The 25574-nt window shown below is 49.8% G+C and overlaps 9 protein-coding genes across 9 annotated transcripts; 4 read left to right on the forward strand and 5 right to left on the reverse strand.

Moving 5' to 3' along the window:
• Positions 1–44: 44 nt before the first annotated feature.
• ANOM_006293 (uncharacterized protein) lies at positions 45–838 on the reverse strand (the record flags this gene model as incomplete). The annotated part of the gene is made up of 2 exons (XM_015551550.1): positions 45–318; positions 390–838. The coding sequence occupies 2 exons, from the start codon at positions 836–838 to the stop codon at positions 45–47; spliced, it is 723 nt and encodes a 240-aa protein (XP_015406245.1).
• Positions 839–3174: 2336 nt separating this feature from the next.
• ANOM_006294 (arabinan endo-1,5-alpha-L-arabinosidase) lies at positions 3175–4589 on the forward strand (the record flags this gene model as incomplete). The annotated part of the gene is made up of 4 exons (XM_015551551.1): positions 3175–4171; positions 4228–4256; positions 4309–4364; positions 4415–4589. Coding segments are annotated over 4 exons (1245 nt in total), but the record flags the coding sequence as incomplete, so codon positions are not given.
• Positions 4590–4820: 231 nt separating this feature from the next.
• Positions 4821–5718, reverse strand: ANOM_006295 (SDR family NAD(P)-dependent oxidoreductase; the record flags this gene model as incomplete). The annotated part of the gene is made up of 2 exons (XM_015551552.1): positions 5096–5718; positions 4821–5010 (listed from the first exon to the last, which is right to left on the reverse strand). The coding sequence occupies exons 1-2, from the start codon at positions 5656–5658 to the stop codon at positions 4821–4823; spliced, it is 753 nt and encodes a 250-aa protein (XP_015406247.1). The 5' UTR covers positions 5659–5718.
• Positions 5719–6419: 701 nt separating this feature from the next.
• Positions 6420–7531, reverse strand: ANOM_006296 (alpha/beta hydrolase; the record flags this gene model as incomplete). Its single annotated transcript, XM_015551553.1, has 2 exons — positions 6420–7398; positions 7467–7531. 2 exons carry the CDS (start codon positions 7529–7531, stop codon positions 6420–6422), a joined length of 1044 nt encoding a protein of 347 aa, XP_015406248.1.
• Positions 7532–12498: 4967 nt separating this feature from the next.
• Positions 12499–14130, reverse strand: ANOM_006297 (monooxygenase; the record flags this gene model as incomplete). The annotated part of the gene is made up of 4 exons (XM_015551554.1): positions 12499–12843; positions 12906–13274; positions 13355–13940; positions 13997–14130. 4 exons carry the CDS (start codon positions 14128–14130, stop codon positions 12499–12501), a joined length of 1434 nt encoding a protein of 477 aa, XP_015406249.1.
• Positions 14131–15456: 1326 nt separating this feature from the next.
• Positions 15457–16634, forward strand: ANOM_006298 (glycosyltransferase family 32 protein; the record flags this gene model as incomplete). The annotated part of the gene is made up of 3 exons (XM_015551555.1): positions 15457–15925; positions 16018–16249; positions 16316–16634. The coding sequence occupies 3 exons, from the start codon at positions 15457–15459 to the stop codon at positions 16632–16634; spliced, it is 1020 nt and encodes a 339-aa protein (XP_015406250.1).
• Positions 16635–16834: 200 nt separating this feature from the next.
• ANOM_006299 (PIG-L family deacetylase) lies at positions 16835–18052 on the reverse strand (the record flags this gene model as incomplete). Its single annotated transcript, XM_015551556.1, has 4 exons — positions 16835–17195; positions 17333–17400; positions 17472–17662; positions 17767–18052. The coding sequence occupies 4 exons, from the start codon at positions 18050–18052 to the stop codon at positions 16835–16837; spliced, it is 906 nt and encodes a 301-aa protein (XP_015406251.1).
• Positions 18053–18653: 601 nt separating this feature from the next.
• Positions 18654–20907, forward strand: ANOM_006300 (tryptophan synthase; the record flags this gene model as incomplete). Its single annotated transcript, XM_015551557.1, has 3 exons — positions 18654–18844; positions 18898–19205; positions 19267–20907. The coding sequence occupies exons 1-3, from the start codon at positions 18709–18711 to the stop codon at positions 20905–20907; spliced, it is 2085 nt and encodes a 694-aa protein (XP_015406262.1). The 5' UTR covers positions 18654–18708.
• Positions 20908–24644: 3737 nt separating this feature from the next.
• On the forward strand, positions 24645–25517 carry ANOM_006301 (extracellular proline-glycine rich protein; the record flags this gene model as incomplete). The annotated part of the gene is made up of 1 exon (XM_015551558.1): positions 24645–25517. The coding sequence occupies one exon, from the start codon at positions 24645–24647 to the stop codon at positions 25515–25517; it is 873 nt and encodes a 290-aa protein (XP_015406263.1).
• Between the last annotated feature and the right edge of the window lie 57 nt (positions 25518–25574).

The raw sequence follows: 25574 nt of genomic DNA on the forward strand, positions 1-25574 counted from the left end.
GATTCATTCCCAACGTACACTATATACAAATGAGGAATATATGTCTACTCAACGATAACGGTAAGCCCAGGCAGAAGCTCAACCTGGCCTGGCCTTTCTCCATGAAACGTGAGCGTGACCTCTGCTTCCACATCATTCGCAGACACAGAGATGGTGTGCCTGCCATCTTCCGATCCCGAGGGAACCTCATAATGCCAGGTTCCAGGCTCCAGGCCCCTTGAACCCTCAGGGGTGTAGATCGCATCGTACACCGTTGACAGATCAGAAAGCTGAGCCCCAGGAACAGACACTGAGACCGAGGATATTCCTCGCACCCCACTAGGGTGCTGGGTCAGATCGAACTGCTCCTCGTAGGTACCCGTAAGTGTCGAGGGGTTCTGTCCAGACACCAAAACGGCAGATGGCCCGGGGAGATTGCGTTTCCATGGGCGTCTCTCGCAGCGCTGATGGCCCATTCCAAGACGACTCCGTCCTCCCTCTTTCGACCTCCGGCAATCGGATCTTGATACGACAAGCCAGCGTTCGAGTCAAGAACTCGCTGCTGGACAGCAGTGAAATCACTCTCGCTTGGCAATGTGAGGGCCCAGTCAATGATCGTGTTTTCCTTCAGGTTTCCCCAGCGATGCTTCCTGCGCTGCTCGGGGGATGCATCTTTGGCAAAGGCAATGAACTCGATGTAGACTCCATCTGGGAGAAGTATCAATTTATTTGACGTCAGTCCGTCGGCATGAGTGCCGCCCGGTGCTATAACGAAGTGATCCTGGAGACGGTCGGATAGGCTGAGGAGGGAGTCATGAGGGATGAGAATGACGATGTGATCGAGGCTGGGATGAGACATTATGTACTATAAGAAGCGTGAAAAAATTGAGAATATGAGGCTATTTGGTAATTTGCTTTCTTAAAAAACAAGAAAATCAGCGGATTTTGGAGAAATAAACAAAAGGAATGAGGGGAGAATATTTGTATCTCTGGTTGAATTTATCATTCCCCGCAGCTATTATGTGATCGTATCGCGATTCCCCGCCGAGTCTAGAACGGAGTTTCCATAACCCCGCATACCCTACAATATCCTAAGCTTGTCACGCTTTGCATCTACTGAGGCCTTTGGTCTCAAAAGAATCGAAATGATGCTCAGGTATACTCTGTTCAACTTCTTAATGTGGGCACATCCAGGCGCACTATTCATTTATATAGAGGGTTCTGCAGATAGGGTCTTGAGGGACTAGTTCCCCATCTATCTAACTATTGTAATTTTCTATTCCTCACAACGTCGGCAAATGTCGACATTCTCACCTGGAAGCCTGCATGTGGGTCGTGGGTTCTCTAACAGGGGAGATTGAGTGTGATGAGTTTTCGGGCTGATCCTGTCTCATTTCATTCCAGTGATGAGCATAAATAGGTACTGGCGGTACTAATGGCAATTACGAAGGTTACATATTCCACACAATAGAAGATATTAGCTTTGCCGATAGAACGAGAAGCAACAGGACTGTATTTTGAGGTTTAAGTCCTACACAATAAATCAGCCACCACCAGCACTTAACACCCTTTCAGAACACCAGCTCTGAAGTGAAGAAGCATTCCTTATCCCTGGCGACGTTTTCTATGCCACACTGCACCCGCTGTCCACGCCATGTCGCAATCTAATGTTCGTTGTCCATGTTCAGTTTGAATAGTAGGAAGCAAGTCTACCATCTAACGCATTAGTATTCAAGAATAGTTGGTAAGAAAGGATACAAAAATATACTGACCGCTGTTAACGGGAGCCATCTTCGCACAGCGCCTGGTTCGGTATATACCAATCGTGAGCCAAAGCCACAACGATACAAATAAGCCCTGAGTGATATGAATTAAGGTCTGTGGGTGCGCCAAAGACACGTAGAGGGTCATGCAAGTGGTGACCGTGGATATCACATATTCAAGCCAGGTGATATGCATTGTGGGCACAAAGTTAAGTTTGACGTATGTATTTTAGACAATGGCTCTGGTCAAAACACAAAGAGAAGATCTGAATAGCAAGTCCATATGGATAAAACTTCAGTCTACCTTACCAGGGCCCCAAATGTCCCTTTTGTGGATCGCTTACCCGTTGATTCATCTAGAGATAATGGGTTGTTCCCACAACAGCGGAACTTGTCATGACTAGAATGCCTTCGGTCGGATATTATATTTCCATTGTTTGTTTCAAGGCCCGTTCCGCTGCAAACCACGGTACAGAATTGGAGGCATCCTGTCTTTATCAATCAGATGGAAAAAAACGTGGAGATCCCCTTGCTTTGTACGGAGTAGGCATAAAATAGGGCAAAAGACGGCAAGCCCTCGGGTCATTTTGGCATGATCCGACTCTCCGCCGGCAATCTTGAGTTGCCAGAGTACTCGCAAAGGAATATTCCCCATAGCCAATATTGCCACATATTTAGCAAAGACTATCATGACTGCTTTGTAGGCTTCATAACCTATTGGCGCTTACATAACCATGTATAGTTGGTAAGTCACGTGTATTAATGTGCAAGGGATATCACGATGGACTTGTCCTAAACTTATGCAACTCAGAATGGCTGACTAGAGTGCAGAGCTCCTGGGTGTAGCCCGCGTATACGCAATGGAAAGTCTCTGCGAGGGTCTGAGCCTTCCTTCCCTCAGGAGCTTGACACCTATCGGGCATTCTGCTGCAGATCCCAGGGTTTATCTAAACATCCCGAGAATCCCCCTGAGGGCATGTGGAGTCAACGATTGGCCGTCAGTCCATGACCCTGAAAAGCTTGGTAGAAGCTAATTCGCAGTTATTATTATCCCGCTTATCAGGCTGGAAGGGTCCCTCTCTGATTCCCTCTGCGCCTCCTTTCAAGGCGTTGTCAGACTCACTTGAAACGTCGATCCAATTTCCCTTTGGCTTTACTTCTTCGCCCGTCCCGCGATGTGCACTGCCCCCCGTCATGACTTTTCCACTCAAGAATGCTGGGGCGAGACCCTTGCATTCTTGCGGTGGGCCTCCGAAGATCGTGGCTGCCTATCGGTCCGAGAACCACGGAAAGCAATCAAGCTTTGGGACATCTCAAGCAGGCAGCGTCAATTCCCCAGAGTCGTTTGGCGGCTCCTTATTGTTAGCTCTCCCCCCGTCTCCGCGCCCACAACTTGCCATTTTCGCTTCTCATGAATTGACCCTGATCTCAGTCTTCCTATCGGCTGAAAGCCACCGCAATGCTTCGAAATTACATCATATCTCTAGCCTGGCTGTTGGGCATGGTGCAAGCGGCACCCTCGGAAAACTCCAAACTCCATCACCCTCCTAACGTGTTTTCAAAAACAGATAAATATCCTTTTCCAAATCAAGGCCACATCCACGCTCATGACCCTAATATCGTGCAGCACGACAATAATTTCTACCTGTTCAAAGGAGGGATCCAAGTCCCCATATTCAAATCATCCAGTCTGTCAGGGCCCTGGACGAAGGTTGGCACAGTCCTAGACGGCCCCTCAGTCATCGAAAAACAAAACCGCACGCGCCCCTGGGCTCCAACGACTGTGGAATGGAAAGGGAAGTTTTACTGTTTCTATACTATCAGCCAAGACGGAGTTCGCAATAGCGCTATCGGCGTTGCAAGTACAGACTCGATCGAAAGTGGCTGGACAGACCATGGAGGCCTGATCTACACTGAAAAAGGGCCTTTGGCCCAGGTCTGGCCATATACCGTGTCCAATGCTATTGATGCCTCATTCATAGCAGACCAAAAAACTGGACAGCCGTACCTGCAATTCGGAAGCTACTGGCATGGTATTTTCCAAGTGCCCTTGGCCGATGACTTGCTGTCCGTCAAGAACCCCGAGCATCCAGCCGCGAAGAATTTGGTGCATCTACCAGATGGAAATCCGAAGCCGGATGAAGGGTCTTTTATGAGCTATAAGGAGCCCTACTATTATTTGTGGTTCAGTCATGGAAAATGCTGTCAGTTTAACAAAGGTTTCCCAACTATGGGGCAGGAGTACAGTATCCGTGTTGGAAGGTCAAAGGATGTGCGAGGCCCGTTTGTGGACAAGGATGGAAAGGAACTGACAGAGGGCGGCGGCAACACTGTCTACGACTCGAACCATGGAATCGTCTATGCTCCCGGTGGACTCGGTGTGCTGCCTGCCAATACCACGGATCCAGACGTTTTATATTACCATTACCGTATGCTTATCGACATCGCCTTTCGTTAATGGTCCGGCTAACATCCACCCTCGCAGTTAACACAAGTATCGGATTCTCGCATGGCGTGAGTGCATCTGGAAACAATCAGCATACAGCCACTAATAACGACCTTCTAGGATGCCCTTCTAGGTTGGAACTATCTCGACTACGAGGATGGCTGGCCTGTCGCAAGGTATGTCCCCGCGCACCCTCAAGAGGAGCTGATACTGATAGTTTTGGCAGAGGAACGGAGAACTTCGCAGCTACTGTTCGGCCTAACTACTCCTTCATCGTGGCCGCCATGTTGTGTATGTGTTGCTTGGCTCTGATTCTACTTCCAGTTCGCTTTACTGGTCAAAAGCTCATACTACCCTTTATTTTACTAGTCGCGACAGGCTTTCTATGGCTCCACGGGTGATATTGCGTTGGATTTGGATGATTGTCTGAGTTTTTATGATACCCTTTTCATGTACCAAAAATCAGTTATTTCGATCGATATGCACAGGTGTATAAGATGTGGCTGGCCTCATGTATAGATCACGTCCGCAAGTATCGCTGGATGACACGCGTGTACATATGATGTTTATAGACTACACTTAAATATGACGGTGGACCGTCTCACTTCCGTCAATTCCCCAAAACAATCAACTTATGGATCCCAACCACCGTCCACCTGAAGGACCGTACCAGTTGTAAACGAGGCAGCGTCACTGAGCAGGAACAACACCGACTGCGCAACTTCATCCGCGGTCCCAGTGCGAGGAATGATGGTCGGGGGCTGTGTATACCCGCCTTGAATGACAACCGACTTGTCCAGCAAAGGAGTCTGAATCGATCCCCTATAACCACATCAGCATCGCCCACAAACATCCCACCCAAAACAGCACCAAACAGCAGCTGGCAGAGGAAGGATAGGATACTCACGGCGCAACCGCATTAACCCTAATATCCGGTCCAACCTCCTTGGCCACACTCTTCGTCAGCCCAACAACGCCATGCTTCGACGTCGAATACGCCACATGCAATGCAAACCCTCTCACTCCCTGGATACTCGTCGCATTGACGATACTGCCCTTGCCCACCGTCGCAGAAATACTCCTCACCTGTGCCCGCACGCAATACATCGTCCCCGTCAAATTCACCCGCAGCAACCGATCCCACTCCTCATCGTCCTGCTCCGTCAATCGCCCCGTCCCGTGCTTCTTCCCAATCATCCCCGCCATATTGGCAGCGCCATCCAACCGCCCGAAGCGCTGCACGGTGGCCTCAATCCACGCGTCCACGGACGCCGAAGACCCCACGTCAACCTTGGTCGTGAGCACATTCTCGGCGTCGGAATCGAGTTGCGCAAACGCGGCCGCGAGGGCCGTCTCGTCGATGTCGGCTAGGGAGAGACGCGCGCCGGAGCGGTAGAGTTGTTTCGCGACGGCGAGGCCGATCCCCGCGAGGCCTGTTACGGCGTACACTTTTCCTTTTACTGAGTCCATTGCTGTTGGGTTCTGCGTGAGTTGGGTTGTGAGGAGAGGGGATGTTGCATATAGTGGGGGATCTTCGAGAGGGGTAGACGCTTACTCGGTCGGAGATACTCCGAGTAGGTTGCATTCGGTTCATTTGGCAGAATGCGGGTAAATTGTGAAGGGTAGCTGGGCTTTATTTGGTTCTTTCTGGGGCTGGTTGGTGGTAGTAGCTGTGGTTTTGTTGGTTGGGGGGAGTATATTTACTTGACTGGGGTTATTTGACTTTTAGGGTTACTTTGTCATGCTGTTGATTGCTTCTTGTGTGGACTGCGGTGTCACTGCTTGTCTTCTCGATGAAAACATCACTGGATGGACAAGTATGTAATTATACATATTGAGAAGCTAAAAATAGGAGATATGATTTGTGTAGTAAGTACATACTGCAGGACTGGCTGTCGTTCCTACATATGCAGTTAAGCCGGCCTTGCATTGCATAGCATTCATCCAATAGACTATTCCATGTGGTGTATCGCCTGTACTAATCCAGTGGAGTGGGCATCCTAAATAAAAGCCAATATCGAGTACGTAGGGCATTGGAATCAAGTCCTACGTCTATGCAATCAGTAGCTAGGGCTAATGTGCCTGTCTAATCACGGGAGACCACTGTATCATGCCCCTAAGGAGACATACTTCCACTCCACCAAGTTGACTTTCTTGTTCTATTAATAATTGCTCTATTTTTGACCTGAATCTGTCTTCTTGATTTAAATTAGCTATTCACAGTATGCACATCATTTTCGAGTCAGAGCTACAATGCCTTCCACCCTTTCCCTGGACACCGGTCGATGCAAAAGCCATCCAAAATGCCAGATAGTATCCTCCTGTGACTTGATCGACTGCTTCAAATGCGGCCATAAATTAAAATGGCCATGCGGCACGCCAGGATAAGCATCAAGCCTCACCTCAACGCCATTATCTCCCAGAACCTTCGCATAGACAATGCCGTCATCGCGGAGAATATCCAGCCCCGCGACCTGAACATACGTTCGCGGAAGCGCAGAGAACGGCACTGTCGAGTTAAAGGGCGAAAAGTCCTCAGACAGGAGATCCTGCTGGTACAGAGCCTCATATCCTTTGACCGATTTGGCATCTAAACCGGGATTCCCAGGAGCATACCCATTTTGCTCCCGAGATACCCAAAGCTCCTTGTATTTCTCCGGCACGGTCTCTTGGCTCATACACACTGGGATGCTGGCCAGGACGCCCGTGATCGGCGGCGAGAGCTTCTCTTTCACTGCGCGATGTGCTGTCACAATTGCAAGGTTTCCGCCGGCTGATCCACCACCTAGCACAAACCCTTTCGTCAGGTCAGCGTCAAGCGCAGACGCGTTGGCTGCTATCCACTGCACACTGTCCCAGATGTCGTTCGGGGCTGTCGGAAACTTGTGCTCCGGTGCTAGGCGATAGGACGGCTGGACCACGGTGGCACCGTACAGCGCTGCGATCGTGCGGGCCCAGACAATCGATTGGATGTTGCTGCCCATGACAAACGCTCCGCCGAAGATCAGGACAACCACCGGGTTTGCCCCGGATGAGTTGCCCGGCTTGACGATGTGGAGATTGCTCTGATGTCCATCGCGCATCGGGATATCAATCACTGTTTCCTGGGTGTCGAAGCTGGGACAGGAATCATATGCGGTTTTCTCCATTGCCGCAACTATTTGGCGGACTGGCTCAATGGGTCCCGAAAGGTCCATTGGAGGGGGTGGGCTATGCCGCAGAATCTTATGCACGATGAGATGAGGCAATGTTCAGGAAAAGGTTGGCTGCTCACTTACTTCTTCGAGTTCTGGGTCGCGATGCCTAGCTTGAGAACATCCTCTTTCTTGTTATATTGCTCCATCACTGCAGTTGAGCGGCTTTGGCTTGGGATGTGGATTGACTGGCTCATTCAATTGAGGTCACTTGTAAGCTACGAATTTCTTCATTGGGAATGCAAGGTCTTTTATAGAATCCTCTATGACTACGTTGGTTCTGTATACAAAATGGCCCATGCAGGCTCATAATGACTCATGTATAGTCATGATGATTGGCGCAGAATAAGAGGCAGCGGGTCTTGGCGCTAGGGTAAGGCGAGCAGTCGAAGAGTGAAGGTGTATGTATATTCTGCCGAGAGCTCTTCAAATCTTAAGGTCAGGTTAGGGAGGTAGCTGTTGTATACCTGATTCAAACAATGTAAATACTATGTACAAAAATTGAATTCTGCACACTATTTCCAACCCCACCTGTCACTGGGTCCGGTTTGCGGGGACCCCGATCCACTCTATCTAGACAAGTCAGCCGCACGTATCTGCCCCAGAGCCAATCTACTCATTGCTCCAAATCCAGTGATCGGCGTAGGCAGACTTGTTTTTATTCTGTTTATCATAGCCTGATGACTATCATTCTTCAATCCTGTGGCGGTCTAGACCTACTAGTTACACTTTGTAAACTTCGCTACCAACAGTCAACCGCATGATGTCGATGTTCAGTTGAGAGCTCTACGGACCCAGCTCCTATAAAAATAATAAACCAAGTGTACGGAGTACTACACCATCTCTTTACAAGAGCATTTGGATTAATCACCTATTGATATTCTAGGCAGTGTGAGATACACCAGCACCTCCATTACGCTTACACAGCACACAGCTCTCAGTCATACTCCGTCAACACATCACAAGAACACATCTTCCCCGTCCGATTCCACACACTCGAAGCCAGAAACAACGAACGGACGCTTGAACGTGTGGCGTCCCTCGTGCAAAGTGTAAGAGTGAGAGGGGCCTGAACGACAGAAAGGGTCCCTGGCGTTGTATTAGCTAACGATTCTCAGGGGACGAGACAGCAGTATCATCATACTTATAGAATGTACATTCAATCCCAGTTCCAGGTCTGTATGGTGTAATTATTATATGTCTTATGGGTGTATCCTGGACGCTGTGGATTGTTAGCATTGTATAACTTTGCCGTTAGTAGGTCTACATACTCCGGGTCGACCTGTACACATTCAGAGGATTGGGCAAACTGCGCGGACTCTGCATCGGGAGTCTGTAGAATGACCTATTTTGTCTGTTAGTGGTTGCAACTGGACTTATAACACGTAGATGGACGGTAGAATAGTAAACATACTGTTGCAATTGGACTGTTTGCGAAGCTAGTGCTTACGAAGAGTGCAAGCGTGGAAGCGGCGAGGAGGGAGAGACGCATGGTGGCGGATCAAGCTGGATATCAATGGTTGTCTTGGAAGTAGAAGTAAGTAGACGAGTTTGTGCAGCACAAAGAGAAAAGCTCTGGAGTATGGGGGGGGGCAATTGACTTTATAATGGCTAGATCTTCAAATAAACTCGATGACATATATGACATCTTGGACTTATACGTACCAGGTATATCCCAGGTCCTCGAATGCGTCGATTTTGTAAGGCAATCCGATCGAGAGAAAGTCAATGATGTCTTGATGTAACCTTTCGTCGGAATGCTGAAAGTACTACTACGTTTGACAGCGACTATCTCATATGAGTCTTATGACAATATATCAATACTTTCTTCATTCTCTCTAGGGATCACTGCACTCATTGCTCCGTATAATAGTTTCTGAGCATTCAGAAAAATCTAATAACGATATCTGGAAATAAAAACGATGCTTGCTGAAGATCGGAATGTCAGTCACCGGATCAGCGGTTCCATATACCAAAAAGCTGCACACGGTACCAAGCTTCAGAAATTTCACTTAGAGGGTCTGGAGGAGTTCACCATAAGCGTAAAGAAGGCTATGAATATTTTCTCGTAAATATTAACTCTCAATAGTGGTGATATCACGAGCAATCGCAGTGTAACTGCGGAATGTCCGGATATAAACTCCGCTGCGGGTCGAAGCTCGAAACATGGTTCACGTATTCTACGGGTACCGATTACTCTATTAAATGGACACATATAACATGGGAAGAATATTTTGGCATCAATATGGGCTGAGGGTTTCCCTTGATCTTGGACTTCAGAATGCAAAGGTGTAGTGCCTGGCAAGTGAGACGTGGTCCAAGTGAAGGAGGAAAAACATGCCATGTGTCGATCTTGGAACAAAGGAAAATCATAAATAAATAATAACAAACATTTACCATCTGCTCGACATATACTCTTCATGGCAGCAACTTTGAGGTAGATTCATACCAGCTTCTCTGCCACATGTCCACCACGAACTAATTCTACGTGCCTTTTACAACCATACGAAACTTCTATGAGCTCCTTGCCAGCCATGTTCAACCCATCAATACTATACATGTCATGGCTATGGGTCGTCTTTACCCTCTACTTTGGAGCCTGCTGTTATGAGCCGGATGATATGAATATCTATAGACTGTCTGTCTCAAGGTGGATAGGGCAAGAGCCGGTTCCTACAGCCTTTCAATTTTTGGACCACTTCAAACTGCAAAGCGACATGTAAAAGTGAAGACGCTGTCCACTAGAATAGTCTGATATATTGCTGTCTACCACAGACTGACTCACCCCAAAATCTGAGTTAAAGCACATACATCAAGACCTGCCACAAGTTCTCGAACACGCAGACAAACCAGCACTCAGTCCATCATCAACCAACTTCCTAACATAGCTGGGACCCTTTCATCCCCAATCGTGCTTGTATTGGTATAAGCAGGTCGTGCTCACTGTGCCGTTTCAGTAGCACAAGCGAAACCTTCGTCCTGTTTATAGACAATCTTCCCCTCTGCACCCTGTCAGTAAGCAAGCATATCCATACAAGAGCAAGACGCTTACCAATATTGATCGTCTTCTTCGCCGCCTTCCTTTCGGGATCCTTATCACTCTCATCCACGTTTTTGCACCAGCATTGGATCTCATGGTCCTTGAGTATACAGCGATCGCACTTGCCATCGCGGAATCCATTGCCACTAAACCTTTCGTATTAGTAGGTTACTCGCGATAGAATCCAAGTGTTACGTACTCCTTCTGGGAATGCTCCTTATGGGCGACAAGGCTGTGTGTATTCGTATCCCAAGCGAAACATTCGTTCAGCCCGATTGTCGTATCCGTCCAACTCACTGTTTCCCCATTTTGTTTGGTTGCACACCTTCCAACTAAGAGTTGAACTGGTGTGTCTTCGTTTTTGTCGCCGTTTTCGTTCAGGCTTGGGACCGTCCAAACATGGAGGAGTTTGCAGTCTTTGAATATGTCTTGCGACTCCACGCTGTTCGTCTCGTGCTGCTCGTCGGTGGCTTGACTAGCAGCTAGAACAGCTAGGGAAGAGGTGACAATCAAGGACCAATGCATTCTGCTCGATGAAGGGAAGAGTAAAATGGGGGTGGATTTGGAATTCTGGGAAACAAAAGATACAGAATCAGGATCTCAATTGGGGTATTTATATGCAAATGCGAACATTTATTCGCAACTTATATTGTGTATGTACAACGTCTCCCAGCCGGGATTGTCGTTGTTAAAACTTGAGTTATATGGAACGGGGCAACCGGGCGCTTCGGTGTGCTCTGGGCCTGAGAGGCCTTGTGTAACAAGATATTGTCAATACTTCACGGCAGTAGAAGTTATAGCTCATACAATGAATGATCTGCCCTGGTTTAAGCTTCCCTTGGTGGTGCAGAGCTGGTTAGCTTTGACAATGTGCCACCAACGGAATAGATGTCAGCGCACCTGCAACTCACGCTGAAGCTATCTTTTGTCAACGTAACTGATTCCGTTGACGAGCTTCATAGCCCTCGTCTTCACTCGATTATTTTGTATGATCACTATCTACTAATTGATTGTAGGAATACGTATAATGATGAGTCTAGAGAATGTGAAGGGGCTTATGTGGCCACATGACGGCAGTGCGCCATATTCATCAAGTATCCATTGCCATAGACAACCCAGCAGAGATGTACAGAGGTTGAGCTTAGCTGTAGCTAAATTGAGATATGTACGTGGCATCTTCTGTAGACCGCCATTTCGAGGATCTACGAGTATAGATATAGTTAAACTTCATGCCCAGATTCTTGACACAACCCAGTAACACCTGTATGTCTTTATATCAAGCTTCCAACCTTCTTTGTGGCTAGCTCTACTATGAAGTAGGCTTTGTATAGCTCCTAGTCAGTGGTTACGCAGTATCAGCATAGGAAATCAAATACCGTGCCCTAAAGAAAGGTTTTCTTCGCTATTTCACCACTGCGGAATAAACCTTGTTGAATTAATGATAAAGGGATCTGAGCTATACACGTAATCTTGTACAGTCAAAACTCTTTGTCACACCTATTTACATTCTAGAACGCGGTAAGGTGTATAAAACTACTTTGCACACGCCCCGGGGTTTAGAATAAAGTTGCTGCTGCATATCAGCCCTAACTACGCTCTGCTTCTGCGCCCAAGCAAGCCATCTTGTCCGCCTCCTTCTACCTCTTTATCCAGAGCTAATAGACGTCTTGCGCGACGACATATCATACTCTATTATGGCATAGCAATAAGCACTTATCCGATTCGTGGATGCTTGCCACTGTTAAGGTTGGGACCTCACTTGTTAGCCAGAGTAGTGTTTTGTTGAGAGCGCCACTATAGACCCTGGCGTCGAGCCAAACAGCATCTCTCTTCGCTTCTAGGTCCTGGCCTGCGCTCTTAGCATCTCTGGGCGCTGACCGTATGACAGACTGTCATACAAAACCCTCAGTAAGGAATACTCTAAGTGTCTCCCTTAAAAAAAGGGGGACTCGAGAGCGGGTAATATACTATCATTGAACATATCCAACTAACCGACAGATGGAATAAATTCAGATCAATGGAATATATTCAGTTCATATATATACATATCTATGCTCATGTCTATGTAATCTATCTCTATAACTTGCTCGCTCGCCCAGCCTCATTGGCCTTCTTCCACATGCGGATCCGCCGTTCATGTCCAGCATTAAAATCATCCACCCACTTCTGCTCGAACGGCGGCAGTATCCGTCCTGGTTCTCCCTCGGCTGGCTCGCCTGCGAGCTGTCGAAGTTGTTCGAAATACGTCTCAAAGTCGGGATTTATCATCAAGAATCCCGGACCGTCGCCCTTCTTTGCGATGCGATCCTGTTCCCACCTCCGCTGTTCTTCCAGAGATGGCAGATGTGCCTTTCCGGCCAGAACGCGCGCGGCGGCCACGGCTTGCCATTCGAAGACCTTGAAAGTCAACCCGGCGCCAACCTACTCCAGTCAGTTATTGCTTTTTTTTGCTTTTCTGTAGTAGACAGTTCGGGGAGACATACCGCTCCTAAGAACACCAGGGAGGGATCCCGCTGATGGAACACGTGCAGATAGAGATCCGGTATACGGTTGTTTCGGATCGGGACATCAGGTAAGAATGGCAGCGTCCATGTGAAGCCAGTGCCAAAGATGATGTGGTCGACATCTGATACTGACGTCCCGTCCTCGAAGTGCACCGTCCGCTCCCCGTTTTCGGTGGTAATATGCGAAATGGGCGGGCGGCGCTCAATTTGAGGGTGCTTGAACGCCTCGTCGCCAAAGTAGGTGTTGTACTTTCCGCGCACAACGGCAATAATGGGGCCCTTTGCATGGTTTACCAGACTCACAGCGGTGTCTGCAGCGGAGACGGAGGCTCCGACGGTAATTACCCGCTGTTTGACCTGTTAGCCATCCATGTGGTCAAGGAAAGTGGGTCTCGCTGCGTATAGCTGCAGGTAATAAAGCGTCTTACCTTGCCCTTGTACTTTTCAGGTCCTCGGTACTGTTTTGTGTGCTCAACACTGCCGGGGTACTTCTCTGCGAATTCCTTCAATCCTTTGATGGCAGGGACATATGGCACTGCATAGTGTCCGGAGGCAACCACCAGAGCGTCGAAGGTTTCCGTCCACCAGTAATCCAAGCCATTCGGCTCGCCGGCGCGTCGCAGAGTTAGAGTCCATTTACCGGTTTGGGGGTCCTTTTCTGCCCGCTCAACAGTCGTGTTGTACTCCACAAGGTCTTGATATCCGTTTCGGTTCAAGAGATCCTCGATGTACTGCCTTATCACCGTGTGGTGACGGAACGGCGTGTCGGGGCCGTGGATCTTAACAGACCAGTCGGAAAGGATATCCGGAATCTGCTCCTGCGAGTACTCCATGACCGAGGCAGCCACATTGGCGTGCAGAGTGGGGTAGACATGAGAGTCAAAGTAGCGGTGCTGAGACACTGTGGGAACATATCGGGGCAGATTGGCGGGGATTGAAACCGGCCTATCTGCAGTCCTCGCAGAAAGATTGTCGATGTCCAGAGGGACCGGTTTCTCATTCTCTCTTGACACCCTATTGGCCGTTAATTACATCGGTCCTACCGTCAATGTTTCCAGATCTTTGCCTACCAGCATCCGCCAGCCTTTTCTTGCCGTTCAAACACGCGCACAACGTCGAAGCATTTCTCCTGCACTAGCGCATCGACTGCAATGGCACCAGCAGGGCCAGTACCGATGACCGCGACACTTTTATTCGGCGACATTTTTTGGGATTTGCTATCTTACAGTGGAGATACCGACTGGTGGTGGGTTTTTATCTGGTCGGTGTTCGGCCTTTGCTCCTTGGCTATCGTGATGCAAACACCGAGCCCGATGGCATCAACAAGGACCATTCACCGAGCAAGATCAAAGACTGAGGCGATAAGGATTGATAGTTGGCCAATTTACCGCGACATATAGGGATCTGATAGTTAGTTACAGAGTTTTTTCATGTCTTTTAAGCACCTAGCATAGTATCCTTCATGATATATCGACCAAAACGACGCAGTCTTCTGACACGATATACAATCGCCGAACACTCCTATACTGCTAATTGTGTTCCTGAGGCACCAGTTATGCAGAGTTTTGCTGTTTCATCCTGAAAAGGGTTAGCGTGGCCATCATCCATGTGTGATTGGCCAATTGCGGAAGAAAATTCTCAACATCGTGGGTCTAGTGCAATTTGAGTATGGTTCCTGGTTAAGCTTCGAATGTTGGTTTACACCTTACCATGTCCGGTATAGCGTACCTCGGGATGGACTCCGGGTACCTAATTTTTAGTTTTCATGCTTAATTCCCTGAGAAATACATTCGGGTTTGGTCACTTTACTTGGAGATTATTTCAATCTTTGTGAGCCATATGGCTGGTATGATGATTCACTTCCTTACGACAAGTCAGTACTGTCTCAAACCAAAGCGTGTATTGTCCTTGATGGCCAGTAAATGAAGCTGACTACCGTACGACGATGTACCTCGTAGTCTCGGAAAATAGCCTCCTTCGTACTACCGAGACAAGGAATAATCCTGGACTTAGTCGTAGTCACGTCGTACACAGTCGAATTAGGGGAATAAGCAAACCCCACGTCTACCATGGACTGGCCCTTGTTTCCACAAATCAACGCATGTCTCCACGAAGGAACAAAAATCAAAGAAAATTCACTGGGAACACGAGTCTTGGCCATAGTGAGGGAGCAAGGTCCATGCTGTCTCAGAGCCTAGCTTGAGCTTAGTGGACGAAGGGTCGCGCTTCAATGGTGGTTACACTGGGGATGGTGGGATCCGGGAGTAGGAACGTTGCTGCCTTTCTCTATACTGCCAGCCAATCTACGAATGCTAACACCGTTCAGAGCAAGCGCAGGTGCCCCTACGTCCAGATGTCAACTTCCCCTTTGTCGTTGTGCAACGATGTCCAGTTCTACATGCCAACCACATCCTTCCACTTTTCTTTCTCTCCGCTCCCCGCCATTGCTCCTGACTGACAGTTGTTACTGCTGAATTGGCCTCCATTGTTAAACAGTCTAGTCTTCCACCGTAGACAGATAGTGTCAGCCATGTGTTTTTCGCGAGTTCGTCTGCTTGTGCTCTTCCTTCTAGCGTCGCTCCTGCTATTCCTCACGTCGCCATTGGCCGTCCAGCTTCGTCTGCTCCTCCGAATGCCTTTCATCTGGCAAAAGTCCGCAGCCGACTCCATCATCTCACATGACCGCGACGCCTTCGATGTCACTTTTCGCGCCTACGATGGCGAACAACCTCCCTCAGAGCCCCCTCATCCGTCTCCTGTCCCCGCGACGCTGCACCACGTCCACCTCGGCGGCACAGCCCTCCGACCAGAATGGCTGGCCGCCAGGGAAGAGTGTCTGAGGATACATCCCGGATGGAAGACACACACCTGGGACGACACAGCCGCCAATCAATTCGTGCGCGAACACTTCCCCGAGCTCCAGGATACCTGGAACAGCTACCCATACCTCGTCCAGAAGGTGGATGCACTGCGCTATATGATCCTGTACATACACGGAGGTGTGCGCGCCTTTCCCAGCCATAAAATGGCCCCCGCGGTGGACATTGTGAACGGGACTGACCTTTGCGCGCCACGCGCATTGCCATCATAGGTGCGATCTTAGACCTTGATCTCGTCTGCAAGCGATCGCTCGAGCCACTACGCAGGTTCGACTTTGTCGCGCCCGCCGCCTATCCCGCCGGCTTCTCCATCGGCATGCTTCTTTCCGCTCCGAAGAACTCTTTTGTCCGCGATCTTATTGATAACCTACCCCGGTTCAATCGTCGGTGGTTCCTGTTTCCGTATGTGACGGTTATGTTTAGTACCGGGTGTCACTATGCGTCGTGAGTTCTCTTTTTCTGCCTCGTTGGGCTATGGTTGTGTGGTATGCTAAGTGGTGCTCTGTGTAGGATGATTTATACTACCCAGCCAAATCGAACGTCGCTCCGTATCTTGTCCGGTCCCTCCGATAATCCGAATTTGCATATGCTGAATGGGTTCGTGGATACCCCGCTCTTCCGACATCTCGGGACGTCGTCTTGGCATGCGAATGATGCGCTGTTCGTTCGGACGGTTGAGGAGTTTGGAGGGCGAGTTCTATATTGCGTTCTTTCTGCAGTTGTAGTGGGCGGGTGTGTCGTGGTTTCGTTGTCTCTAGCGGCCCGACGACGTTCTATGAGAATGGAGACGCCAACGTCGCCATCTAAGGTTTCTGAAAAGGTCGTCTGATTTTCTGTACGTTTTGGGTTTTCGATTCATTCTTATTCTATTGTCACGAATACTGTGTCTACTATGAGCAACGAGTGATGTACATACAGTATCCACATATAAACTTTGGTAATCCGCATAGCACACTTATACAGATATACTCCACTCAACCCTAAGAATACTAGTATCCTATAACCCATTCCATTTCCTATTCTACTCATTCAGACCACCCTCCTCAAATCATTCACCCACATATATCGACTGATCAACAGGTAAAACACCCGATCAAACGAATACTGACTCCCGTGTTGACTAAACGCCCTCCGCGCCTGGAAATACCTCCGCCAGTCACTCACCAACAGCGCCCTATCCCCATAGGGATCCTGCATCGTATGGCTCTTCCCATTGTTGACTTTGACACCATCATACTCCGGTGGCGCAGATACAAGCGCCCGCAGAATGCGTCCTGAAAAGGACATGGACGTCGGAATCAAATCCGCTAGACCGGCGTACTTCCGCAGCAGGAATCTGGTCTGCAGTGTATACGCCGGTGGACTCTGTGGGTTTTTGGATATGTAGCTCCTAGGGCAGTGTTAGTTGGTTCGATCATACTTGCCCTTGCAATATCAAACATATGATATCGTATTATTTCACAACTACCAAAGCAGAAGTGGGATAAAAGAAGAAGAGAAAGAAGAAGGAGAAGAAAGAGAACAAACCTAACACCCGCACTAACCGCGCGATGATTAACATGTCCAGATACACCCCCGCTATCGAACGTGATGATCTATTGGATATACATACGTTTTAAGTTAAAACCCGTTATAACGCTTTGGGATGTGTGGAAGAGAGACCCACCAAATCAATGTTCCATTTCTGGACGTACTGCCCCACAAGCTCCTCGATGAGATCCTCCCGCCACCATTTCCGGGGATTATCCTGGAGCTCGTAGTGATCTAGGTTCAGGCATCGCTCGGGCGTAATCCCGAGTTCGGCACAGCTGTGCTGCAGCTCGCTGTGGCGGGTGTTGCCGATGCCGTCGTAGTTGCCTGGGTGTATTTGTTTTCTTGTTAGAGAGTGATGTGTGTGTCCGGGTGGAGGGATACAGTCTGTGTTAGTATGAGAATGGGGGGGGGGGGGATTGAAGACAAACCAGATGAAAGCGCCAGTAAAGCGCGGGTCACGGTCGCATCGTCGCTGTGATAGAGAATACTCGGGCTGAAGAAGAGGGTCTCGTCGTCTGGATGCGCGGTGACCAGGAGGATGTTCTTGGCCGTGCGGAATGCCCGGGGGACGAGACGGGGGTCGTTGGCGAGGGGGTAGGCCAGGAGATGGTAGAGGAACAGGGGCGCGATGAGGAAGACCGTGGTGAAGAAGAAAGCGAGTGTGGCGGGTCTTCTCCAGATGCGCTGGATTAGGTGTTTGATGAGGCGTCGCATTGGGTCATTAGTTTGTTGTGTCTACTGTAGTATGTTCGGATGGTGTCGGTGACTTCAAGTTGTTGGGTAGATTGGTGATATAATACGGTATTGTTGTTCCATGGTTGGTGGCACTGCAGCTGTCGTTACCAGGTGAAGCTAGTAGTTTGGACTGCCGTCTTACGGTACTGTCGTATTGAAAAGTGTCCTTGATTACAACCCATCTGGATATCTCGCAGGAATGGAATACACTGGTTCTTATTGTCGGTCATTGATAATGATCGAATAAATTACTTGTATTTGATACAGGAATGGAGTTCCCAATGCTTGTCTGTCAGCTAGCAGGCGGAGCTGAACAAGAGGGGCCAGAGCATGTATTAAAAGAAAAAGGCTAGGGCTTTCCAAGATCACGACGATTAAGCTTACTATTTGCAGATGGAACGGTGATCGTGGTTAGTATAAATACTTAACCCTTCAACTAGTACCTGACTAGATGACACTCTAGGAAAAGTGTCAGACCGATATCGCAGCGGGACCAATTTACGGATCGTTCCGCCAGCTTGAACCCCCATTGTGGATGCGTCGGCGTTGACTCATCGGAGACCCTAGTAAATTTGGTCCCCATAAAAAGTATCGCCCCTCTCCAATTTTTATCACCACCAGACAATCACTCCACCATGGACCATCTCAAACAAACCTTTGCCCAATGCCAACAAGAAGGCCGTCCGGCGCTGGTCACCTATGTGACGGCCGGATTCCCCACGGCGGAGGAAACCCCGGACATCATGCTGGGCATGCAGGCCGGAGGAGCCGGTGAGTCATTTTAGCTCCATCCTGTCAATCAACGATCCTGATAAAGGCCGTAGATATTATTGAACTGGGTCTCCCATTCACCGACCCTATTGCGGACGGTCCCACCATTCAGAAGTCGAACCTGAAGGCCCTCAAAAATGGGGTCACCATTACCTCCATGTTGGAGATGGTGCGGGAGGCCCGCCGGAAAGGACTCAAAACCCCCGTTCTCTTCATGGGTTACTACAACCCCCTTCTACGCTACGGGGAGTCCCAAATCCTGGCGGATTGCAAGGATGCCGGCGTCAACGGCTTCATTATTGTGGATTTGCCGCCAGAAGACGCGATTCGCTTCCGCAATGGCTGTACCAAGATGGGGTGGGTGACACTACCCTCTTGAATACGGAAGTTTTATGTGGCAGGCTTACTGACTCCATTGACAGACTCTCTTACGTCCCGTTGATCGCGCCTTCAACTACCGAGCAGCGCATGAAGGCGCTCTGCAGCATGGCCGACTCTTTCATTTATCTCGTCTCCCGCATGGGCGTCACGGGCGCACGGGCACCCTCAACACAGAGCTTCCCGCCCTCATTCAGCGCGTCAAGGGGCTGTCCGGTAATGTCCCCGTGGCAGTTGGATTTGGAATCAGCACGCGCGAGCACTTCCTGAGCGTGACTTCCATCGCCGACGGTGCGGTCATTGGTAGTCAGGTGATTAACATCCTGGCGGACGCCCCGGCCGGACAGGCCGCTCAGGCAGTCGAGGACTACTGCTTGAAGATCACTCAAAGGAAGGTCACTCTGGACGCATCGACGAGTGCAATCCCGCAGACGACCGAAACGAAAGTGGTCGCCCCGACCGATGACGCAGCGGCAGCGGTGACTGATGGACCAGGACGCTTCGGAACTTTCGGCGGTCAATACGCCCCCGAGGCCCTCACAACGTGTCTCGCCGAACTCGAGGCTGGCTTCCAGGCAGCTCTCGATGACCCGACCTTCTGGGAGGAATATCGGTCGTACTATCCTTACATGGGCCGTCCCTCGAGCCTTCACCAGGCGACACGCTTGACCGAGCATGTCGGCGGTGCAAACATCTGGCTGAAGCGGGAAGACCTCAACCACACTGGATCGCACAAGATCAACAATGCCCTGGGTCAGATCCTGATCGCTCGTCGGTTGGGGAAGACCGAGATTATCGCTGAAACGGGCGCCGGTCAACATGGTGTCGCGACCGCCACCGTGTGTGCTAAATTCGGCATGAAGTGTACCATTTACATGGGTGCGGAGGATGTCCGTCGACAGGCCTTGAATGTATTCCGGATCCGCTTGCTGGGGGCCACCGTAATCCCCGTCGAATCGGGATCGCGCACCCTTCGTGATGCCGTGAACGAGGCCTTCCGCGCATGGATTGTCCGCCTGGATACCACCCACTATATTATCGGATCTGCCATTGGGCCCCACCCCTTCCCTACGATGGTCAGGACCTTCCAGAGTGTGATCGGTGATGAAACCAAGGCTCAGATGCAAGAGCTGGGAAAGTCGCCGGATGCCGTTGTTGCCTGTGTTGGTGGAGGATCCAACTCCGTTGGCATGTTCTACCCCTTCTCCAAGGATCTCTCTGTCCAGCTAGTTGGTGTAGAAGCCGCCGGAGACGGGCTCGACACGGACCGACACTCCGCTACGTTAACCGGTGGTTCCGTCGGCGTGCTGCATGGCGTTCGCACATATATCCTGCAGGACGAGCACGGCCAGATCTCCGACACTCATTCCATCTCTGCTGGGCTGGATTACCCCGGAGTTGGACCGGAACTGGCTAACTGGAAGGAAAGTGGGCGGGCGACGTTCCTGTCTGCCACGGATGCCCAGGCCTTTGAGGGCTTCCGTCTGCTGAGCCAGTTGGAAGGCATCATTCCCGCGTTGGAGACGTCTCACGCCGTGTGGGGTGCCATTCAGACAGCCAAGAAGCTGGGACCTGGCAAGGACATTGTCTTGTGTTTGAGTGGTCGCGGAGATAAGGACGTGCAGAGCGTGGCTGATGGATTGCCCACAATTGGACCCCAGATTGGTTGGGACTTGCGGTTCTAAACATGCGAGTTTCACTCTGCACCTATAAAAGTTTAATTAAATCTGAAAGGGTTAGATACCTCGATAGATGAAATGATGATACGCCATGGTTTCAACGATTTCCATAGTATATATTAATTTGAATCTGCAGACAACAGATCTCAGTCGCGGATCTCAACGTAGAGTTTATCCATCTTTCATTCACGGATGTAGTCACTAAAGAGAAGAATCTCACACTATTCAAATCTATGGCTCTTCACGGTGCAGAACGAGAGAAACGGTTGCTGGCAACAAAAAAAACAGAGATCAAGATGTTAGAAGTGAAAAAAATCTCCCCGACTGGGAGTCGAACCCAGGTCTCCCGCGCTTGTTCTCGTAAGAGATGACAAGCGGAAATCATGACCGTTAGACCATCGAGGATTAGTCATGGAGAAAAGATCCGTTAATTTGCTTTATCAAATAAGTTGGCTGTGTACAACCTTCGCAAACGCCAAAGGAAATCAACTATTCCGCTGACTAGTACATTCGCCATGGCGCTCAACACAGGACTATCCATGCTACACAGAGACCCGGGAAGTGATCTCTCCCAGCGTGTCTGCTGTTACACTTTTCGATCGCTGGCTTATTGAGGGCGTCTGAGGCGAAATCACCGTCACAACTTATATCGACGCGACTTCTACGTTCATGAGAAAGCTGATCTTCATTTGAACCCAGAAGGGTGGATGTCCACATAATATCTCTGGGAAATATGAAATTAGAAAACAAGGTGCTATGAATCCGGCTACTCTTTGGAATGTCCAGCTGCTGGTGGCTTCACAATGACTCAATTTAAATGTGCTCCAATGAATGCAGTGCAAAGATGAAGGTCTCCAAGACAGAGGCTGACAGTGGTGTTTCATTCACAAGTTACTTGTGTTAATCTCCGTCTGTGATACGGACATCGCAATAAGTGACACGATCACTATGAAAAAAAAGGTGAAATGCCGAAAACAATCCAGTACTTGCGGCGTGTTCCCTAAGCCGCGTAATGTCAATCTATCTCGGGCTCAGTTACGCTCCTGGTGGAATTGCTGGCCCAAGCTTTCACAGGGAAACGGAGGAAGGTGACTGGCTAAAGACCATCTAACACAATGGTGCTGCAGCTAGGTGTGCAATTTTATCTTTAGTATTTCACACGCCTTGTCTAATAAATCAAGTGCACAATTGACTACCTGACAGGACTGTTGCTTGGTCAATTTGCAGAACCTGATGCTACTCTGAAGTCTGTTATGAAAATGATATCAAACCAAAGCCTTATTGGGTCGATTGATCTGCAATTCTAATTTCTAACCCACATTAACTGGCTAGCCTTCAGGCCAGTCTTTGGCTTTTACCTGCCTATCTCACTCGCAACCATACTCTTTTCGGAGAAAGCGACGAGATTCACTTATGTAACTCACCTCGCCTCGAGAAGAGCCGATATATTCCCGGTATGAGATAGTTGATTCGATGTCCCGGCATTCGCCCCCTACTTTATGACTGAAAACTCTACTTTGCATATGCTTCCTCGCTATTTGACTCCACACAAGCTAGCAAGCAGCCAACTGCCGTCAGAGAGAACCGGCGTGCCAGACAAAATTAGCGATATGACAGAGGGAGGGTACCTGTTCCTCCGTGCATAAATCTAAATCCGTGCCAAACGCCTTAAACTTCAGCTTTCCGCCTATACGATCATCGCCCTTCGATGATCCTTACTCTTCTCTGCAATAAATCCGAAACGGCCACTACTTCAGCATTGGTCCGTCATTTGATTCCAATAGTCCAGACCTTAAGTCCAGAATTGGACTAACCCATTGCCTTGCTTGTTGGTCCTTACCATTTAGAACGAGATTCCAGAGGCTTGGCGGGGGCTTGAACGGATCAGATAAGGAGTTAACATAGTGTTTATGCTAAGGTTAGCGTTGATATGAATACTAGACATTGTGTGTAAGAGTAGCGGGAGGTCGCTTCAGTTCGATTGTTTCATTGTTGAGCTAGTAGTGGGGACTGATAGCTGACGACGACTTTGCCTTTATACTTGATTGTGCGGATGTGATGGCGCTTACGGTGGACGAGACGTTATGTGCGGCATAATCAGTGAAATTTTTCACTAATGATGACAGTCTTTCTTTCGTAAAGATCCAGAAACACACTATGGAGCAGAGGGTATGTTTTCAATAGCACAGAGGCAATACTTGGGACTTAAGCGGAGGTCCGTCTGTCTGAGTAGGACATCCTTGCGAGAACGGAGTGAGTTCATAGGCAATGAACCGGTTACCCAAAGATCCACAAGGCTCTATGTGCCGAATTAAGGCCACTACTTAAGCTCGGTACCGGCATTAGAAGCGACATATCATACCAGGGGATGGAGTCAGGGCCCGGCTCCGGCCTCAAGGCTCAGGCAGCCGTCCGTGCGTGCTTTTTTCCGCAATTCCCGTGCGTAGTCAATTCAATCTACTTCTGACTCCCAACGCCTTCTTATTCCATCACTCGGAATTCCCGACTCCATGCGCGCCTTCACCCTCCAATAACGGTTGTGGAAAACAGTCCCGGCTGTTTCTAGGCCTGACCAGCCCGTTTCAGAACCGCCATGTCGGTTTTCTTCAATGCTCTGGCCAGGACATACCATCGGGTCATCAGCCACATTGGACCAGTGGCTGCTTCAAGACGGAGCCGTTGATCGTCGGGACTACGTACTCTTAGTTGGGATTAACTTCGGTTACTCGTGCCAAGAATTCCCCAGTGCCGACTTCGCACCACATGGTCTGACGTGGACTCGACGAAGATGGCCTCGGATATTCTGGCGCTTGTGCTGTCCCACACCCCTTTCCAGGGGCTCAAACAGAGGTCGTCTGAAGTTTAGGTCGGTTGCACCAATAGGGATTATTTTCTGACTCGATACGCCTTGTAGTGGATTAAAATGTCGATCTAAGCAACAGTCCATTGGCCCGTCAATGTGATTGGCGGTCAATTGTCTCTCGGTGGGTCTGCTCTTCATAGACACAACGATCTCCGTCTCCAAGACCATGAGAGGAAACGCTGTGAGCTTAGAGTTGGCTGGCCCAGTGTAATGGTGTGTCTCCCAATGCTTCCGGATGGCTCCAAAGCACGTCATGAGCCGGAGAATTAGATGTCGATTTGGGCAGGATGGTGTGCGATTTCATCATTGCCGCGTATACACAGACCCTTGTTTTCAGGGTACACTCAGGGTATACGCAGGGTATACTCAAATTTGACCCTGTGGAAGTATTCATTGATCTTATTCCAACCTCGACTAGAATACTGGCAACCTTCACAAGACGACCATTGCCGTCTGACTACACTTAGGGCTGCAGGCAATTTACCCGAACGCCCCTAGCCCGTGGAGAAGAAGTCCCATTTGGGGAATGATACACAGGACTCAACCTGATTCCGATATGGTTCCACGCTGTTCCACTTCTCAATATTAGGTTTGGCGTGCCTGAAAACGAACCCCTGCAGTCCGAGCTTGGGATCTACCTCCAACTTTGATGAGGTGATCCTGGCTAACCGCTCTTCATCAGCTGGTTCAAGCTATCGGCATTCTGATGCCCCCTGGCTGTCGAAATTATAAAGGCCTTCCACTCCCCGATGGATCTTAACCTCTTTCTCAGGATCAACCTCATCAGCTTTCGTTAAGTGAATCTGGCATTCCTTAAACGCACTCCTTTGAAACCATATCTCATACTTTAATTACTTTCCTTCCTTAACCACTATCCAAAATGAAGTTCTCCAACGCCGCTGCTCTTGGCCTCGTGGGCTGTGCCCTTGCCTTGCCCAAGCACATCGAGGGCGGCGACCGTCAGTCTCTCCCTAACCTGCCATCCGGCTTCCCCATCCCGTCCGGCAATCCGTCCGAGGGCCAGCCTCAGGAGGGCGGCGAGGGTAACTTCCCTGAACCTAGCGGAACTTTCCCCTCTGGCTTCCCCATCCCCTCCGGTGGCGCTGGTTTCCCTGGGCCCAGTGGCTTCCCTGTTCCTTCTGGTGGCGCTGGCTTCCCTTTTCCCAGCGGACTGCCTGATTTCCCTGCTCCCTCCGGACAGCCCGAGTTCCCTACTCCCTCCGGCGGAGCAGGATTCCCCGAACAGTCGTTCGACAAGCGGGACGAGGGCTTCCAATTCCCCGACCCCAGCGGCTTCCCTGTGCCATCTGGCATTCCCTCCGGCTTCCCAATTCCTTCCGGTATCCCCTCCGGCTTCCCCATTCCCTCCGGCATTCCATCCGGTTTCCCCATTCCATCGGGATCACCTTCCAGCGACTCTCCCTTCGGTGACTCCTCCTTCGGCGGATTCCAGAAGCAACAATCCCAGGACACCGACGAAGGCGACGACAACAACGACGAGCCCGACTTCCCTACCCCCAGTGGACCCGCTCCTTCCGGCGGATTCCCCAGTGGTTTCCCCAGTGGTTTCCCCGGCGGTCATCACGGTGGTCACCACGGCGGTCACCACGGCGAGGGTCACGGCCCGAAGCCGACTGGAACCCAGCCTCTGGCTTCCCTCAGCCATCTGGAAGCGGTCCTCGTCCTACTCCGTCGTCTGGCTTTCCCCCTAAGCCTACTGGCGGGGCGTCCTTCCCTTTCTTTGCTTAGGTGATTCTCTTTTGAGAGCCATGTGTGTGGGTGGATAGTGGGTATTTGGGGGGGGGTTGAG

The sequence above is a fragment of the Aspergillus nomiae genome, assembly GCF_001204775.2.
Source record: "Aspergillus nomiae NRRL 13137 chromosome Unknown contig00162, whole genome shotgun sequence".
Classification (NCBI taxonomy): Eukaryota; Fungi; Ascomycota; class Eurotiomycetes; order Eurotiales; family Aspergillaceae; genus Aspergillus; species Aspergillus nomiae.